This window comes from Natator depressus, chromosome 11, assembly GCF_965152275.1.
Source record: "Natator depressus isolate rNatDep1 chromosome 11, rNatDep2.hap1, whole genome shotgun sequence".
Taxonomy (NCBI): Eukaryota; Metazoa; Chordata; order Testudines; family Cheloniidae; genus Natator; species Natator depressus.
In genome coordinates, this window is record NC_134244.1 from 40,030,552 (window position 1) to 40,049,515 (window position 18,964).

Consider the following 18,964-nt stretch of genomic DNA (forward strand, 5'->3'; position numbering starts at 1 on the left):
TGCTTAACCATGCAATCATAACATGTTCTTGACATTATATTTGATGGAATTTTGTAGTGTTTTTTGGAAAGAAAAATCAAATTCCACAATATGGAACTATGTGGCAAGAGACCACCAGAATACCCTATCCCATGTAGCAGAAATGGTCCACCAGAAGATGCTGTTACTGCCCCTCAGACAGTATTTTCAATTAAAGCAAAATTGCCTGCTGTGTGAAGTGGTGGCAAAAGGCTCTTTGGAACACATAAGCCCCACTCCCATGCTACGCAGGAGATCTGCCCACTGAGTGACCATGCACAGGTGCCCAGGCACTCTTTGTGCACCACAGAAAGGAGCTGGGCACCAACGGGTACAGAAGGCTCATGCTTCGTGTGCGTCAAAGGTGTTATGCAGGTGACACAGGATGGGAACTATGGGTCTGTGTTTGATCCAGTGGCCCTAGTATCCAATACAGTCTGTGTGCAGGGGCTGTGACTACGATTCCAGCGCATAGGTTGGAATAGTTGCTGTGAGATAGGGGAGCAACACAGCATCCTGCCCTTGTTGTGGGGGGGGGGGGGGGAAGTGGGCAGTAGTTTTCACCTGACCAACCACAAGTTCATCATGAATGAAGTAAGGGGTCCACAACAGCCTTTATTCCTTGCATGCTATGTATGCTGCCTCATTCACCATGCACAATTGCTAAATCTTTCACTGCACCGCTAGGAAAGCCGTATGAACACCTGCACTGCAGCCGTCCTTTATTCCAAACGATACTAAAAAGTACTCAAAAATCGAAGCCACTGTAGTGCATATGTGCGAAGTGTGATTTTCAAAGGCTTAAAACTCATTCAAATAAAAACTAATTTTCACAGGAACACTCCAGGGTACTTCTTCTCAATGAGGGAGGTTTCGCTACCAAATTTCAACTTTCACCTTGAACCATTTCAGAACTAAAGCTGATCCAAAAGAAAAGCTGGAATAATAATATTTAAAGTGTGTGGCATTTTTTCACAAGTCAAAAACGGCTAAACCATTTCTGTTAATCTTACAAAAAAATTCACCTTCAGAAAAGGATTGAGTATAGAAAATTTCAGTCAAAAAATGAGTGTTTCTGAAAATTGTAGGTCACTGAAATAAGGGTGCTAGAATGGAAATTCTAATGCAGATTTCACTGTTAAAGTCACTGCTGTGCCCACTGTAATACAAACAGCTCCCGGGTATGAAACCAAATATTAAAATTATGTATAAATGAATTAAAATGGTTTCAAAAATAATTTGAAGGAAAAAATAATTGACAACAATATGACCGTAATCTTATTTGCAAGTCATAAGAATTAAGGATTTATCTAGAAATGGCTGCAAATGTTTTAAAAGGTTGAAAGCATTAAATGCAATACTTGTAAGTACAAATTGAAGCTACTGTATTTTTAATTATGTAAGGGGGATGGAAAGAGAGAGGAAGGAAGTTTAAAAAAGCAGACACTTCTATAGCAGCTACTGAACAGAGAGGCCAATAGAAAATAGTGGCCTTGAGAAGGCAAAAATGGATAAAGAAAGAAAGTAGACAGTATTTTCAGTTTTCTGGAAGCTTTTAAGTGCTCCCTTTACTGCATGCTTGATTTCTCTCTAAATAAAACATAATCTATCTATAAAGTGTATCAAACAGTTTAGTGTTTTGTATCAAAGTATTTGATTTGTATCATCCTAGATTTCACTGAAGTGCATGACTGTGATCACATTCAGTAAATAAAAGAAAATGTCTTCAATAGTTTTTTTTCAGCACAATTTTTATTTTATATTTTAGGTTGGCATGACAACCGAAGAAATAGATTCCATTGTTCATCACGAAATAATCAGACAAAATGCCTATCCTTCACCTCTAGGCTATGGAGGTTTTCCCAAATCTGTTTGTACCTCTGTGAACAATGTGGTATGTCATGGTATTCCTGACAGGTATTCCCTTAATAACACACATTTTACCACTGCAAACAAAAATGTTATGTTAATGTTCATAACTTAGAGGTTAATATTAAACGTGTTTCAGTTTACCTAAAAAACACCTATAAACCTATTGCAGCTGCATAGCATGCAACGATACTGTGGCGATGGGCACTTTGGGAGTTTGTTTAATAATAATAAAAACATAATCGACTGTTTGTCATGACACTCATAAATTGTGGTGTAATGCCTCCAGAGTTTAGAGTCTGAAAAAATACAGTACAGTAAATGCTTCTAATTTTTCAGCAAAATACATGTAGTTTAAGGAATTGAAGACATTTGAATTGATGTAAATTTTTATTATTAGCAATACACTAGGCTGCTCACAAAGTAAAATCAGCTCACTATAAATCAGAGTAAGTATGGTGGTAGATTTTCAGACACTGATAATGTTTTCTGTCAGTTGTTTGTCATTACATTATATTCATCTGTACTTGTTCTTTAAGTAGCAAGAGCTGAAGATTAGAAAAGGTTATTCCATTTGTCTCCATCCTCCTCCACCAAAAAATATCTTCTCCCCTCCATCCCCAGATTTGTGTGTGTGTGTGTCATTAGGTGTTTGTTCTTATATTCCCTTTGTTGAGAACTGTCTGTCACCATTATTTTTTTTTTGTCTGTTTATGTTTCAGTCGACCTCTTCAGGATGGAGACATTATCAACATTGATGTCACAGTGAGTAATTCATATAAAAAATAGTCTTTGATCAACTTTACAATTGCTAGTAGCAACAGGAAGAGCAGTAGATTGAAAATGTGGAATGCACAGATGGATGTGCTGTTTATTTCTAATCCAAGGCACAAGCAGCTGGTTTCCTTTTTTGTTTTTAACTCTGTGTTTATTCCAACTAGACCCAGGCCTGACTTGAATTTAGGGCTGGAATCAGATGCACTGAGATCAATGTTGGCCTAAGTGAAATGTCAACCCAATCCTGCTATGTGTCATGTTTTTGAGAAGGTGTAATTGTTATTGATCCACTGTGTAGTTAATGCAGAGCACCACAGTACTGGGCAGCAGCTGAAGACAGATATGTATGAGATGAGCTAACATGAAGAAAGCCAGCATTTTTCCTTCACTCTGCCAAGATTGATCTTCTTCTTCCTGCTGATTTTGAGTGGGGCCTGTCATTATCTTACTCTGTCATTAGAGGCTACATTGGCCTGTGTATGTCAGTCTATTTGGACAGCAACTCTTTTGCTAGCAGTGTTCCCTACATTTATTAAAATCCCTGAAGGTAGTGTTGTGTTCCATTTCTGGTATAAGAGCCGTGAACCCTTTACTCACAAACAGATAGTGTGATATAACCATTGACTTAATATTTTCACAGAATGGTCACTTATACCATTTAAATAAAGGCTGACCAAATTAGCATTAGAACAAAAAAATATGGAAACAGAAAACCTAATTGTGATGCTTTTTGGTATTTTCATTTATTGAAATGGGGATTAATCATATTTTGTGGTTCTTATTTTTGTCCCCCTGTGGTAAGTTTCCCCAAAGCTTTGGCAATTTATTTCTAGTGAATACACAAATGTATTCCTGAATTCTAAACATTACTTTACAATAATAAATGGTGTAGAATAAAGTAATGTTTTGTAAGGGAAAGTTTTTTAACCATTAAAGAATTTCCTGATACACTTATCTGTACCAATTGTTTGATATTGTTTACCATGGGCCAAATTCACCTCTGGCATAAGTGGGAGCAGCTCTAAAGTGCCATAACTCTGACCTCACATTTAAAGCTTTTTAGATAGCTCTTTACATTACATTTAGTCAACTTGAACTTTTGCCCCATTATACCATTCACTTGTGATTCTGTACTGGGTTTTTTAACTTATTTTACTGCATTCCACCTTACTCTACACTTTCTAGCTGTAGGTATTTGTTCTATTTGATTTACACAGGATGATCGGTATTCTTCAAAATATATTTTTGGCCCGAATCCTTTACTGGTTTGAATTGGTGTGGCTTCACTGACGTTAGTGGAATTATGTCCATTGACAGCAGCTGAGAGGATCTGGCCTCTTCTTTCTTTAAATCAAATCTGGTTTAAAGTTAATTTTCCTTTTTTTTGTATTGCCCCCAAAGACAACATTGACTCCTTAGATTAATAACGAAATTCACATTCATACAAGTATTTTCCACGGTGACTGTTCTAAGCATTTTTACACTTGTTTTTCTTTGCTTTCTCCACTCTTCTTTTCAAATAACATTTGATTAAATAAGAAGGATATTTTTTGAAAATACATTGAGTTTTTCTTCTGTTTAACCTCATAAAACAAAGTAAATCTTGCAAGTATCCAAGAATATGACAGTTGTGGGAACAGCGCTCATGTGTCTTTGACTACCTATCTTTGAGTTTGTGTGTGTGTGTGTGTGTATTTATCACTGAAAATAAACATTGTGTTTGGTAATTGTTCATTTCCAATATGTCTGAGGAAAAAATATTGCTTTGTAGTGTTTATAATTGACCTATTAGTTTATTTTTAATGAGAAAAACTGGGACATTTCACAGATGGAAACAATTATGGACATAACAGTACAGTTACAGTAGACATTCTACAATAATTTGTTTATGGCTGTGTACAGGATCTATAAAATGATTACATAATAATCTGCCAGCTAGCAAATGTAAATACTTCACAGTGAGTGCAAGTTATCTGGGAATAAAAAATTAAATGTATTTTACACAAGTGGGTCTGTGAAATGTCATAGATGAAATATAAAGGCATTTTATTGACTTAAATCATGTTGCCTTTAAATTTTCAAAAGAATTATGGAAAAAAAACATTGTGCTTCACCAACATACTACACAGCACTCAACCATCCGTTATCAAATATCGTGTCCTACGTCTTAGTTCGAGCGCTGGCTGTTATAGAGCTACCATATCTTACTTTCTGTTATGGTAATTTATTAATGTCAAAAATATGTAATTGTGATAAGTGGGTTGTAGTAAACCCTAATTGTATTTAAGAAATTGTTTTGATAGTATTAGATGAGCCCTGCTTCATTAATTTAGGTGCCAATCCTCCAAACCCTGAGTGCATGCAGTTCTTATTAAAGTCATGCAGAGCTTGCAGGATCAACTCTTCCCACCCCCACCCCCCCCGACCCACCCCCGGTGTTCTATTACAGTTGTGCTCCTTTTTCTGACATGGTAATGATCAGATTTTTTACAGTTTGGTTTCTGATAGATTGAGAGTTGTTCTATTAAAAATAAAAGGAGTACTTGTGGCACCTTAGAGACTAACCAATTTATTTGAGCAGAAGCTTTCGTGAGCTACAGCTTCATGAAGTGAGCTGTAGCTCACGAAAGCTTCTGCTCAAATAAATTGGTTAGTCTCTAAGGTGCCACAAGTACTCCTTTTCTTTTTGCGAATACAGACTAACACGGCTGCTACTCTGAAACCTGTCTATTAAAAATGATCTGGTCCTATTAAAAGTGAACCTGCTAGAACAAAAACTGTCCTATAACATATAACAACATAATGAAAAGCTGCAGTGATGTTCTTAACTGGCAGAAAAAGGTGTATAACTAAGGGCTTGAGTCCACTCTCATTGTAGCCAGTGAGAGCAAGTGGGGCCTTTTTGTTGAAATTCAACTTTCATTATAACCCTGTTACCAGTCACCCATAAGTATATCTAAAAAATGTTTCGAGTCTCAAGTTGAGTATAATATTTTTTTTGCAGAAAAGTGTGAGGAAAAATATCATTAGCTATTTTTTGAGTTTGGGAGTGGGCAAAGAATACCTGACCATTAAAAAAAGAGTCACAAACCTTCTTTCACAAATAGCTCACAAGTAGCAGAACGTTAAGCACTGAAGTGTGTTAGTCTCTGAAGAGTAGTTGCCTACTAAGTTTGAGAAAAAGATATTTTATAACACCAAAGTTATATGCAATTAGAATTGTCCTTTACACATGCACAGGAAAATTTCGAATAGTCTTTCAGTTACATTATTGCCTGAAGTACTGTGGAGCTGCAAAACCCTTTTTAATGCCACATTATAAGACTTCACAGTAAAAGAGCGGGGTTTTCCTGTGTTTGTAGAGAAATCTATAGGGTGCTGTAGTTCACAATCTATGTTGCTCCTGAAGAACAGTTGCATAATTGCATAGTCAAAAAGGTAGAGGTTTTGTGTATCTAACAGAATGCTGCATTTCTGTTGTGGGCAACTTCATAGTGCCAGAGCTACGTGTTTTCTTTTTTTAAATTAAACCATGGAAATTAAATCCAAAAACCTATGCTAATGCAATGTTACAGTTTGAAACTGGAGTTTAAAAAGTAATTAAGTGAAATGCGCACAACAACAGTGGCCCTGTACTGGGTTATACTAACAATGAATTTGACCTAAGTTTTTTATAGCTATGTTAGTTTACACACATTACATCTTTGTAGTAGTTTGGATTTCTACTCAGGCTGTTAAATGTACATTTTAAAATTCAGTTTGGATGATATTCACTGTGGTGTGAGGAGCCAATAAAAGGTCTTCCCAGCCACTAACTCCAGGTGTAAGGACAGTCTGAGCACCCCCTGTATGCCATGAGTAGGGTCTCTGCACTGCCTAAGCCAGTGTGTAGGAAGGCATTGAGGTCAGAGAAGTCATGGGATCTGCAGTCATGTCAATCCAGTGACACCACCATACACTATATAGGCAGATGGCATGGACGAGCAGCTGCAGCAGCTACTATCCCAGCCCACAGGGTGATGTTGTATCTCTGGGAGGGCTGTGCTGTACCCCTGCACCCTGGCCCTGTTTTGGGAAGTGGTTTTCATCCTCCTCAGACCCACTCCCACCTCTTGCACATCTTTGACATAAAGGTCAATTACTCTAAGGGCTGGTCTTCACTACAGGGAGATCATGCTGCTGCAATCGATGCAGCAGGGGTTGATTTAGCGGGTCTAGTGAAGACCCGCTAAATTGATGGCAGAGCGCTCTCCAGTTGACCCTAGTATTCCAGCTCCCTGAGAAGATTAAGGTAAATCGACGGGAGCAATGCAATGAAGACACCGTGGTAAATCGACCTAAGCTACGTCGACTACTGCTACATTATTCACGTAGCTGGAGTAGCAAAACTTAGTTCGAGTTACTCCGGTAGTGAAGACAAGACCTAACTTCCTGTAGATTAAATGAATTTAATTGTTTGTGTATTTAGGGCTCTTAGAACCTTCCATTTTTGCATTTCCAGTATTTGTTCAAATGTTCAGCCCTAGACATAAAACTGAAGGGTTTTACATATAATTTATCATTACAATTGTACCTCAAAGTTGCATTTTTAGGTCTAATTTCTAATCTTTTATTTCCTCTACCTTATTTTTGCAAATTGAGCTTGAAGGCAACCTAAAAGAAAACCTGTCTGTTAAAATAAATAGGATGAATTTAACTAACAGGAAATCTGTTTCTGAATGTAAAACAAGAAAATGTCTTTACATTTCTACATGTGTTTAGGTATATTACAATGGCTACCATGGTGACACTTCTGAAACATTTTTGGTGGGCAATGTGGATAAATCTGGTCAAAAGTTAGTGGAGGTTGCCAGGAAATGTAGAGATGAAGCAATTGCAGCTTGCAGACCAGGGGCTCCCTTCTCTGTAATTGGAAACACAATCAGGTAAGCCTTATACTGACAAGTAAAGGGAGGGCTGGCAAGTGGGACAAAGGTTATTGGTGGTTTGGTATAAAGCTGATGACATGTTTTATGATTCAGAACCATCATTTCAGTCTGATATCAGTATGTGAACTGCTAGGCTATAATGTTGTTCCTTGGATAAGAAAGATTTAAAAAAGTGAATTACACTGGGATCAGCAAAGATACCTGTAGAAAGACTCAAAGATATTTATCAGACTGTTGTGGTTTTAGATTAAGAGGTGTGATTTGTAGTGTTTTACAGTCCCTTTTTTTTATTATTATTTTTACCTGAAACATCACATCTTTAATAGAATCACTGTAAGAAGATGAAAAACCTACATTCTTTTTGTTGTATAGCAAATAATGTTATGAAGGAATTAGTCAACATCAATAAGTCACTTTGCTAAAAAAGTACAAAAATATTTAGCTCAGGAAATTCTTACCTTTCAAACCAGAGTGCATACAAATATCATAAAGGAAAGAGCACCCTCTTGAAGAAGTTTTCCTATTTTGCATTTGTTCTTTTATATAAAAGTAATCTTTGCTTTTGTTCTTGTTGGTTTGAATTAAAATATGTCACTATTTCCTGAATGTATCTATTTCTTTGATTTTTTTAAACAATTTTTTTTTTTTAAATAAACACGTCATATACATTTTCCTTAACAGGTACCTCACTGGTACTTTTGTGAATATTAATGGATATGACAAACTATTGCATGCATTCTTATTGTTTAAAAGCTGCAAGGCTTAGTCACTTTGAAAAGGTACTGCCTTTTTTTCTTTGTAAATCTTCAAATACTTTAAGGGGGAAAAAAGAGAGAGGCAAAATATCAGTTAGATGTATTTATAGCTTTAAAAATATTGTAACAGAGTCTGAATCGAACTTTAGTAAAACCTCTTTGGGTTATGTCTGAGAAGCCTTTATTGAAGACTTTGTACAAAATTGTGTTTTTGACAGTTTTAAATTATAGGCTAACTAGCCTGGGGAAAAAGGATAGTGTCTTTTTGTTCTTTCATAGGAAATGTTGAATCAGACCCCTACTGGGAAAAGAAATTTAATGCATATCTCACTATCTTACTGTCCATGAATATAATAGAAGTGAATTCAAAATGTAGTTTTATTTTTGCAAATGGGATGAGTCGATAGAGGCACCTCATATTTTTGAACACCTAGGGTTCAACAGATTTACTGGTGGTGCTCTTGCATTTTAACAAAATTTATTCTTGAGTAGAAGGGGGCACAGAACACTAGATTCTTATTCAAGCATTCTATCGAGCTCTGCATTCATGGCTGTGTCTAAAGGGCATGTCAGCCTTTGATTCTCTCTGAGAGGTAATTATCCTTTTCCTGTCACGGAACAACAAATGATAGCTAACTACAGAGGCACATTTGCAGTAGTCACATTCATCAACTGCAGAAAAAAATTCAATTTAATTGTGCAACACAGCTGCACATAGGCTTTTTGAGCATTTCTGTTGTTCTCACTGTCTTGCTATTCCTCCCTCCAAATCTATTTTTTAAACTTTTTTTTCTGGTTATTTTTTTCCCCCTTTTTGTCTCTTCTTCCATTTTTACTCTCTGTACTTTCTTGTTAAAGTAATTTTCCTTTGTGGCTCTCATTCTTTTTTCCCCATTGAAGGCTATGAATGTAGAAAATTATCACAATTACTCATATAATTGAGCCTCTTTGTAGCAAGTGCAACTCCAGTAGCCTTTCTCCATCATGAAAATGGTTTCATTATAGGGTTTTTCATATTCTCTGACACCATCTACACAGAGGAACAGGCGTGCAGATGAGATGTACTAGGAACAGGGTAGATCAGTAAGGTCACAGTAGGAATAATTAGCTCTGCTATGGAAAGAGCATCTAGGCCTTTTACTGCTACATAAATGTACTGTCCGTGGCTTTTAGTCACAAAAAAACTTACTAACAAATGGAGCTCCCGCCTACTACTTTGAAAAAAAGATTTGTATCAACACTACAATTTTCCATCATTAAGACTAATAACACAGAGCCTAGTATACATCAAGGGGAATAAAAAGAAAAATCTCACATTCAAGTGGCGGCTGGGTGCTGACCTTTCTTCCCTTTTTTTGTGTTCAACTTAACTCTTCACAAAAAAGAGCCACACGCCACACCAACGTGCAGGTGAACTCCAGCTAGTGCTAGCAAAGCACGGCATTCAGTTGGAAAATCTGATAAATCTCCATGCAAGATAATGCATTTCATTACAGATTCACTACATTAATTCTAGCTATATTAAAAAAAAAAAAAAAAACAGGAGCAGAATTGAAAGTGACATTGGATTTTCGCTGTGTTGAAGAAGAGGTCAGTTTTCTCACAGAGTGTAAATATGTATGCAAAGGCTCCACTGAAAAGCAAATTAATCAGAACTAGTGCTTGTTCAAAACTGCGTACAAAATAACAGATCGTGAACTTTTTTAAAAAGATTTTATTGTGCACGTTATTTTAATGTTCTGTTTTGTTTAAAACTACTCTAACATTAACTCTGATGAAGGAATGTCCTGATGTGTTGAATCATCATTTTCTGTATATTTGTCATTTTACATTTACGTATGCAGTAAAAATCTTAGTTCAGTGGAAAAATATATAATATAAATACCTGTAAGCAAACACCTAAAGCTAGAAGTGTTCAGACCCATCAAAATGGAATATATAGTATATAGTAGCTCTTCGGTGTCATCAGCTGGAACTTACAAATAAAAACATTACATGAATGGATCAATTTCCTTTGCCTAGCAAATTGCTAATCCTTTGCTAAGCTTCCTGTTAAATTGATGACAAAGGTCTCATCGACTTCAGAGAAAGCAGGATTGGGCCCTCATGTTCTATTTTCTTATACCCTTTGTGATGCTTTTCTTTAAGATTAAATATAGTTTGAATTATAGTCTTTATACATGTATACAGTGTAGTTGTTATGTAGTGAGTTTAGATATGTGAAAGTGTTGTGAATATATTGATCCAAACAATGCAAATGTGGCATAGTTAAATAAACCAGTTTCAAACTCATAGGAAAAAATTGCAGCGATGAAAGTATTAATAAATGGTTTTTAAATGTTTAACTCATAAGTATATGTTTTGATATTAATTTAGAACAATATAAAGCAGATTTAAAAAAATCTGTTTCTATCAGATTATGCACATTTAAACAATAAGTGGCTCAGGCAAAATAAGTCATTTTAATGTCATCTGTGATAGATTTTCCTTGACAGCTACTGTAAATTACAATTACACTGCTTCTCTCTACACTTGAAAGTAAGCATTGCAATAAATTATCTTTTATTTCAATCCATCATGTCTGCTTTTCAGAAACAGAGAACCTCAAATAAAAGTTCAACACTATTGTAAGAAAAATACAGTAATTTGTGTTCCAGTTTGAAACCAAAATGTACCTTTCTTTCAAAAAACAATTGTTGGTTTTCAAAAATATTACTAATTATACTTCAACATTCGTTGTCATTAAAGGGAATCCCTGAACTTGTGCATTCCCTCAATCTAAGATTACTACTTAAAAGAAAAATACCTTTAGAAGCGTGCAGTTGGATTTTGTAATTTACCAAATGAGGTTATATTGTAGCATTCAAAATAAATATTTTATTCATGAGCAAATATTATTTAAACTAGTGATGTCTCTTTAAGAATGTGCAAAAAATAGTAATGTCATTCAATAACCATAATTTACAAATAATAATATAAAGAAAAATGTGATTTTTTTAAATTCTAAGGTGCATTATGCTTTCATATTACTCCCTACGCAAGAATTATTTTCATAGCTTTGATATTCTTGTCCCTGTTTGCAGAGCAGTTTTCCTGCCTCATCAGATCTATTTAGGAATTTTAGTCTGTTGTTGTTGTTGTTGCTCTTTAACACCATTTCCGTTAAGTTTTAATTTTTTAGTAAGGAAACTGGAATCTACAGTTAGAGGGTCAGATTCACCAGTAGCCTTCAACTGCTTTATGAAGCAGCCTTAACCTGTCTTAACTGGCTAGTTAACAGCTGCTTTGTGTCACCAGAGCACGGAGTAAAGCAGCTAGAGTGTACCACTATAAATGCTTACAATGGGATTTGTTTCAGTTGTGTTTCTTGGGTGATTGCTTAGTGCATTGGGCCAGATCTGCCCTCCTATGGAAAAACCTTCAAGAGGGGGAGAACTTGGCAGTTTTTTTCACCCTACTTTGGCAAGGGATGGGATTTGCCATAGATCCCTCTTGATCCCCCAGGACCTTAGGGGATCTGCTAGAGGCACAGGACCAGCTGTACGAGGGATCTGTGCCACCACATTGGCACTGGAGCCCCTGAGCCTGCTCTGCAGCTTCCTGGTAGGAGGGCTCTGGGGCTTACCTCAGCCACCTCTGCCCCAGAAGACCTTTGAGAGAGGTTCTACAGCATCAAGGGATAGCATTGTAGAGAATCCAGTCCTGCCTCTAGTTGCCTGTAGCTTTTCTGCGGCTTACCTGTAGGGTTTGTGGAGGGATGATGTGTATCTGCCTACTGTCCCATCCTTCTGTATGGATTCCTCTGTTCACAGAGGGCTGTCCATAGTTTGGGCGACTCTGGGAAGATGATGCTCTGGTGGTGGCTGATGTCCCACTTTCCCCTACCACTCATAGGAAGGGTGATATCTGAGTGCAAACGGTTGCATGTAGGCATTTTGGAGGGAGGATCTGACCCATAGTGAGCAGTCCTGAGTTCTGCTTACAGTTCTGCTGCTTACTGGCTGTGTGACCTTGCTTTAGATATTTAACCTCTCTTTGCCATCTGTAAAACAGGTATAATACCCAGGGTCCTGTGCACTCTGCAGCACACTGGGATAACATTTCATGGCAACCACCAGACTAAAGTCTGCTGCAACATTAAATTACTGTGTTGTCACTCCTGTCCTTCCTACTCCCTAACACAGCTATGGCTCGTAGCTGAAAATACTCATTGAGGTAAAACTTGTCAATAGTTATTTTCAATAGGGATTATTTTGAAGAACGTGTTTTTTCTCTGTGCTCTCCAGCCAACCTGGCTCTGCTCCCCAGCCCTCATTCCGCCATGTTATTCCAGTAGCCAGACTCAGGACCTTTTTCCCCTTGTGTGACCCAAGGGACGGGAGAACTTACACAGCTCATCTCCTTGGCAACCAGGGCCTCAGCACCAGGGATGTACTTCCGGCAGCCTGGCTCACCAGTTATATTTTCAGCTACCTCCACTGCCTGACTTCAAGCTGGACTTCACCTCTGGCTCCTTGATCTGTTGCCCAGTGCTATGGAACGGTGGCAGAAGCATGCACCGTTGTCTGATTAACAACAGCTTCTGGAGAAAGCTGGAGAGAGAGTGAGGCTAGTGCAGGCAAATCCTGGTAGAGCAGGGAGCCAGACAACAAAACATTGAGTCCCAGGCTGCAGCAAATGGTGAATTCCATGACAAAAATGCTGAATTCCATGGTATCTTGACAAATTCCACAGCCCCAGCATCACAGAGCCCACAGGGCCCTGACTGAGGTGGGCACCTCTCTGAGCGATGTTTCAAGCTCTCTACCGACTCAGGAAGACATCACTGGATCAGTTTACAGTCAGTTCATATTTACAAGGTTACCTCTGCACTATCAAGACTAAAAGCAATTTTTTTAAAAATGAATGAAGGGATTTTGGAGCACAGTTTGTTAGCAAAACCTTAACTCCATGAATGTGGAACTGAGGAATACACAGGACCCTGAAGATCTCCCCTCACAGGTGTTAACACTTGTAGTCTTTTAAAATTCTCGGATGTGAGGTGCTACCATATGTAAATGTAAATATTAGAAAGAGGTTGAAAGTGGCTGAGTTTCATACCTACAGCTTTTTTCTCCACAGATGTTCTGTACAACAATGCAGGTTCATACGTTACATTACATTTTATGTAAAGAACATCCATACTCTGCACTGTTTATGGGTGAAGAGGGAAGGTCAGTTGAGTACTTCAGTGCAGATGTCAAATACATATGAGCACAAAGATTCCTATTTTGATCAGACTGTAATAGCATAAGTAGTGATGCTAATAGAGTTGTTTTCATGCTCTTGAGCAAGGAAGAGGCAGAATTAATCAATGCAGTGCACAAGAACTACTTTCATTGTATGAGGAAGAAAAACTGTCTCAACCTTGTCTTCTCATGATGATGACCATGTTGCTCCTACTTTTGATGCCTCAAAGCAACTGCTGTTGCTTCTAAAGTCTTAGTGTTGAACATTATTCTCTCAGTGGCTAGTTGAATGGTGCACACTGGAGCTTTCCATGCCAAGATGAGGATAATTAGTTTTGGTACTTAGAGGACGTAGCTCCTAGATAGAAGAAGACTATGTATTGGTATGGTAGAAGAGTTTTGAAAAGACATCCTATAGCAAAGTTGTAAGCCTAAAAAAATGACCCTGGGGTCTATCAACCTCTTTGAATGGTATCAGAGGGGGGACAGGCAAAACTGAATAGTGAATGGGTTTGCTCTTGCACTGGCCAACATACTTTAAGAAAAATAGAGGTGGAACAAAAGCTTGCCAAATGTTGCATAAATGATCTTCCACTCCTCTCCTCCCCTAGGGTAACTGTTTAAGAATATTTCATCGTTACATGAAGTGTTGCTTGTGTTGCACTAATTCTGGTTTTCTACAACTCACATCATTTCACATTTTGTTCTTTATATGTTAGTGAATAAACTGTAATTTTCTAATTCCTCTCCACATCCATTGCTTCCTCCTTGACCTTTACTATCATCATATCCAAGATGCATCCTATATGGCTTTTCCATCTCTAACTTACATTATTTTTTTAATGTTATTTAAATTGTGTACTTCATGGGATAAAAATCCCAGCAGAATGGAGCCCAAGATCTTGTACCATTACTAGCCGTTTATGCCAATAATTAGGAGAGTCTTAAAGAAGTTGGGGATATCTTAAACTGAGGACCTTGTTTCCCTTCAAAGTCAAATGAAGTACTATCAAACATGCTTGTTAGCTTGGAAGGCAGGTACTAGATAATATATGGAACCTTTTCAAGCATCCATTTTAGATCTGAGCTTTGTAACATTATTAACTACCACTGACCTGATTCTCCACCCTGTTAACGCTTGTTTTACAGCAGCATTACACCATTTACTTCAGTTGTAGCAACGGTAAATTCTTGGCCTGTGATGCACAAAGGTGTGAATATCCCGGCTTCTGTAGGAAATCATTTAGCAGTGTGTTTAAGTACTTACCTTTCATATTGACAGAAACAACCAGGTCCACTGGATTTGAAACCAACAAGTTCCGCTTTTCTGTGTTTTAGGTGACATTTTTTAAGTGTAAAACTAATCCTTTGTTCTTTACAGTACTCCTGTGTGGTTTTAGAAATTGGATGGAAGTGATATGGATGAGCACAGCTGCCATCATGGCCGATCTCAAGTTAATAAGACAAAGACTTATTTGTAGGTCTAAGATAATGCTGATACATATCGTAGTAATAATTTGACTTTCGCAGTAACTCAGGCTGGTGATTGTAAAGGCTCCGCTTGTGGTTCTGAATCTAATCTTTAAAGCTTTGAAAGCACAGCTACCTAACAAGACCCTCTCTCTCTCTCTGCAAATAGCTGTGAACGGATGGAAATCTATAGCCCTACGATGAAACTTTTGGGGACTGGGGTAGGACATTCTTGAGGAAGGGCCCTTAGCTATCGAACCGTATGCCTCCCGAGAACAGGTTCATCCCAAATTTCTCATATTTTGGATGCAATGTAAAACTTCACACAGGCCTTCCCTTAAACAGATAATGGTGACTGCAGAATAGCCTAGCAGTTTCTGTTCTGAAAGACAACCACCGGGAACAAGCCTATATTAGAAAGGCATAGAGAGGAGCTGAGTGATCTGGCCCTGTTTCAGCTCTTACTGATGTTCTGGTGCCCAGATATTGTGATTATGGACATGTTAGAAACAGGTGGACTGTTTAATTAGCATTACATGGATTTGCTAGACTTGTAACTTTTTTAAAGGGCCCCAGACTGGTAGACCCCAAATATGACCTGCTCTTTTTCTTTTATCTCTGCAAAAATCTGTGTTTGCAAAAATATTTGTAAATCTGTGTGTGTAGAGTCCAAACAAATGCCTCAGTGTCCATTTCCCAGATCTGCTGCAGGGTTCAGACTGCTACGTGCTGGTATACAGGAGTCTCCTTTATTGGGTAGCCCTGCCTCAATTTCTGTATTAAGTTTTATTTACAACAAATAAGATTCTAGCACACTTGTTTGCCAAGACAACCCTCTGGAATATAAACTGATCTAGCGCTTAGAGTCCACAGAGAAGGTCGGAACCAATAGCTCTGAGCTTCCAGATTCCAGTGTATTGGTATAAAAAAGCTGAAGCCTAACCATGACAATTACACTGGCGACATGGTTCCCTGTTCCACTGCTGATAATTCCGGAGACGCCCGGCTACTTTTCGATTGTAGGTGGAGTTATGAATTGTGGGCGGGGCTTGAGTGCACCTGGTCTCTGCCCCCCATATAAAGAATGCCGGGAGGAGCCTCCGCTAACGGTGTGAATGTGTCATTGTGTTACATTCCGAAAAGATTATCACCAGCCACACTGTGTTACAAATGTTTATTGCCTGGAATTATCGCAGTGTCACTGCTACGGTTTGGGGCTAATACGTTTGTGAGTGTTACACAGTCCGAAACGCGGGGTTTGCGAGGGTCTGATGTCTAATTGGAAATGGGCTTTGTCTCTCTCTCTCTCTTTTTATCTTATTTTATTTTTGCTGTCCCTTAAAGCTGCATAGCACATCAGAATGATTTCCGAGTCTGCCCCTACTTTGTTGGGCATGGAATAGGATCTTACTTCCATGGACACCCTGAAGTTTGGCATCATGGTAAGGAAGTCCATTGTGAAAGCTACGTAGGAATCTTACTGAAGTATTTTAATTAAACGCAACCCAGCTGCAAAACCCGCCCCCCCCCCCCGCCTAGGGGTCATTGCAATCTACTAGCCCTGAGACAGCAGTAGCTCTTCTTCCCTGCGAATACAGCCCCCCTCCTTATTAGTGACTTCGGGAGATTGCTGCCGGATCCCCAGGCTGGTGTGGTTTGAAGGCACTGGGATTACTTGTTTGGGAGAAAAGTTAAAATTAATAAAAACAAACCCTCGCTGCATCAATATCCCAACAGGCATAACCGCTGACTCTTGCTGTTAAGCTTCATTACATTCCCCCGTGCTGACAGCTGATGGAGCAGCAGGTTCCTCTGCGGGGAGTTCTAGGCTGCAGGGCCCGGCCAGCAGCCCGCCTTCTCCTGAGCGCTGGCTTGGGCCCCCCCCCCCGGCAGCCCTGCCGGGCGCTCCCACTGGCCTGGCCGGCGTCGCTGTCAGGCAGGTCCCTGCGCCCATTGAAATCAATAGACAATGGCCTTGCCGTTGAGTTCACCGGGAGCAGAATCGGACCCAGACTCTGCGCTTCCTAGGGGCTGGCGGGGGTAGCAGTGATCAGCGCTGCCTGCTCCGCCTTGGCTGAGTGTTTGCTGTTCTCCTCACCCCTTCCTCCCACTGCCAACCTCTGGGCCAGCTCACAGCATGGCTGGCCGGCCACTGACACCTGATGACAAGAGATGCTTCAGGAGGCTGACAGAGGCCAGGACGAAGACACACAAGGCTCTGCAAGGCCTTCAAATACAGTCTGCAAACTATTTCGAAGGCCCCTTGAAACCGCCCAGAAGGTCCCAGCGGAAGCTCAGCAGCTCAGTATCTCTGAATAGGAGTAAACCACTTCCCCCTCTGCCGGGCCTTCCTTGGCCATACCCCCCCTTCCAGCGGAGGCTCTCTTGGGAGGACACTCAGAAGGTGTGACTTGCAGAGCATGTTTAGAAGCGGTCTAAATAATACCTAAGATCACAATAGACGGCAAAGTGGAAAGTAGGGCCTGGGCAGCGCTCTCTTCGGAAGCAGACATTTGAAACACCATCCCTAGATGACGACCTATCCTATGCCAAATATATTTGATTTTGTTTTGCAACAAAAAGCCTCGGTTAAAAGAATAAGAATCGGTTAAACTTTTCTGTTTGACCAAATGCAAGTTTACCTGCAGGCTTTCCTCTTTTATAGTCAGTTTTGTTCTTCAGGAACAACAGATAACTTGTTTAAAGCCAGAAAGACTAAAGATCAATATGAATACAGTCCCTATTTTTATTAGTGTTCTTCATAGTCATAAGCTGATCGAAACGGGCAAAGTTTATTGCAAAACAAACAAACAAATGACTGTACTGATTAAATTTTAAAATTCTGTAATTCCCTTAGAAGTGAGCTGGTACTCAAAATAGTTTCATCTATGCATAATAGAGTGATCTTCCAGATCTTATACGTGGTTTGCTTTGCTTTGAGATTGGGAAGATTATTTTAAACACTTTCCTCGGATATTTAAAGGGAATTGCCTTACATGGTACCTGCGGGACAAAAAAGGGTTTCTGAAAGCAAGTGCTGGTTACATTTACTTAAAAAACAAACAAAAAACCCACCCACCATAAAAGCATTTTTGTTTTCTTTTGTAGACAATGACAGTGATTTGTTAATGGAAGAGGGAATGGCGTTTACAATAGGTTAGTAACAGTTGCGAATGTTATTCTTTTGCTTTCTTTTTTAAAACCACATCCCTACCTTCTCTTTCTTTGACTATCTACTCTTCAGATTTTGGGATTTCGGTTAGGCTAACCCCATGGGAAGCAAATTGAAAACATCCTTTAAATTTTCATTTGTGAAATAATTCGTGGAAATAGTTGGAAAATCCCCCCCCCCCCAAATCTTATTAAATAACAGATTTGCTCCATATTTTTGTAGGGTAGAGACTTATCCAGCACATTTGGGAGCTGCCTTTGCAGAAATAGTACTATCTAATTCTGTTACCAAAGCAATGTTTTTACCACCAAGCTGTCTGGTGACTATTTTGTCATTTGCTTCATGACAGGAGCTGTTGTGTGTTTTTTGATGTATTACATCCTAGGTAACCAGTCAGAATCCTTTCCCTGGAAGGTTGAATGTGCTAAATACCAATCATAGAAAGCTTAAGGGGGGAAAAAGCCCTCTTCTCACTGTGTGCCTAAATGGCGCAGCAATTAGAGGGAAATAAGAAAATTGTTGTTTTGCTGATTTAATGAACATTTTAAGCCTGTTTTTAAAAATTCAAATATTTTAAAACTATCTGCTGTTTTTAAGAGTGGTTGGTGCTTTGGTTATTATCCATGGGGTCTGAATTAAAGCTTGATTAAAATGCCCTTCTTTAGTCTTTCACCAAAAAAAATAAATGAATAACATCATACTTCAGAGTTTCCTCTTCCTCCTCGTTAGTTCTTATGTTAGCGTAGC

At 38.8% G+C, this 18,964-nt stretch overlaps 1 protein-coding gene and 1 long non-coding RNA gene across 3 annotated transcripts in view; one reads left to right on the top strand and one right to left on the bottom strand.

Annotated features, from left to right (window-relative positions):
• The window catches only part of METAP1D (methionyl aminopeptidase type 1D, mitochondrial), a 71,686-nt gene that overhangs the window by 51,694 nt on the left and 1,028 nt on the right, over positions 1-18,964 (top strand). For both annotated transcript variants that reach the window (XM_074967585.1, XM_074967586.1), the window contains 5 exons: positions 1,787-1,935; positions 2,610-2,652; positions 7,426-7,589; positions 16,390-16,487; positions 18,154-18,201. In XM_074967585.1, the coding sequence (XP_074823686.1) occupies positions 1,787-1,935; positions 2,610-2,652; positions 7,426-7,589; positions 16,390-16,487; positions 18,154-18,201 (502 nt within the window). The remainder of the gene's footprint in view (positions 1-1,786; positions 1,936-2,609; positions 2,653-7,425; positions 7,590-16,389; positions 16,488-18,153; positions 18,202-18,964) is intronic.
• The window catches only part of LOC141995976 (uncharacterized), a 46,829-nt gene that overhangs the window by 13,226 nt on the left and 14,639 nt on the right, over positions 1-18,964 (bottom strand). The window lies entirely within an intron of this gene.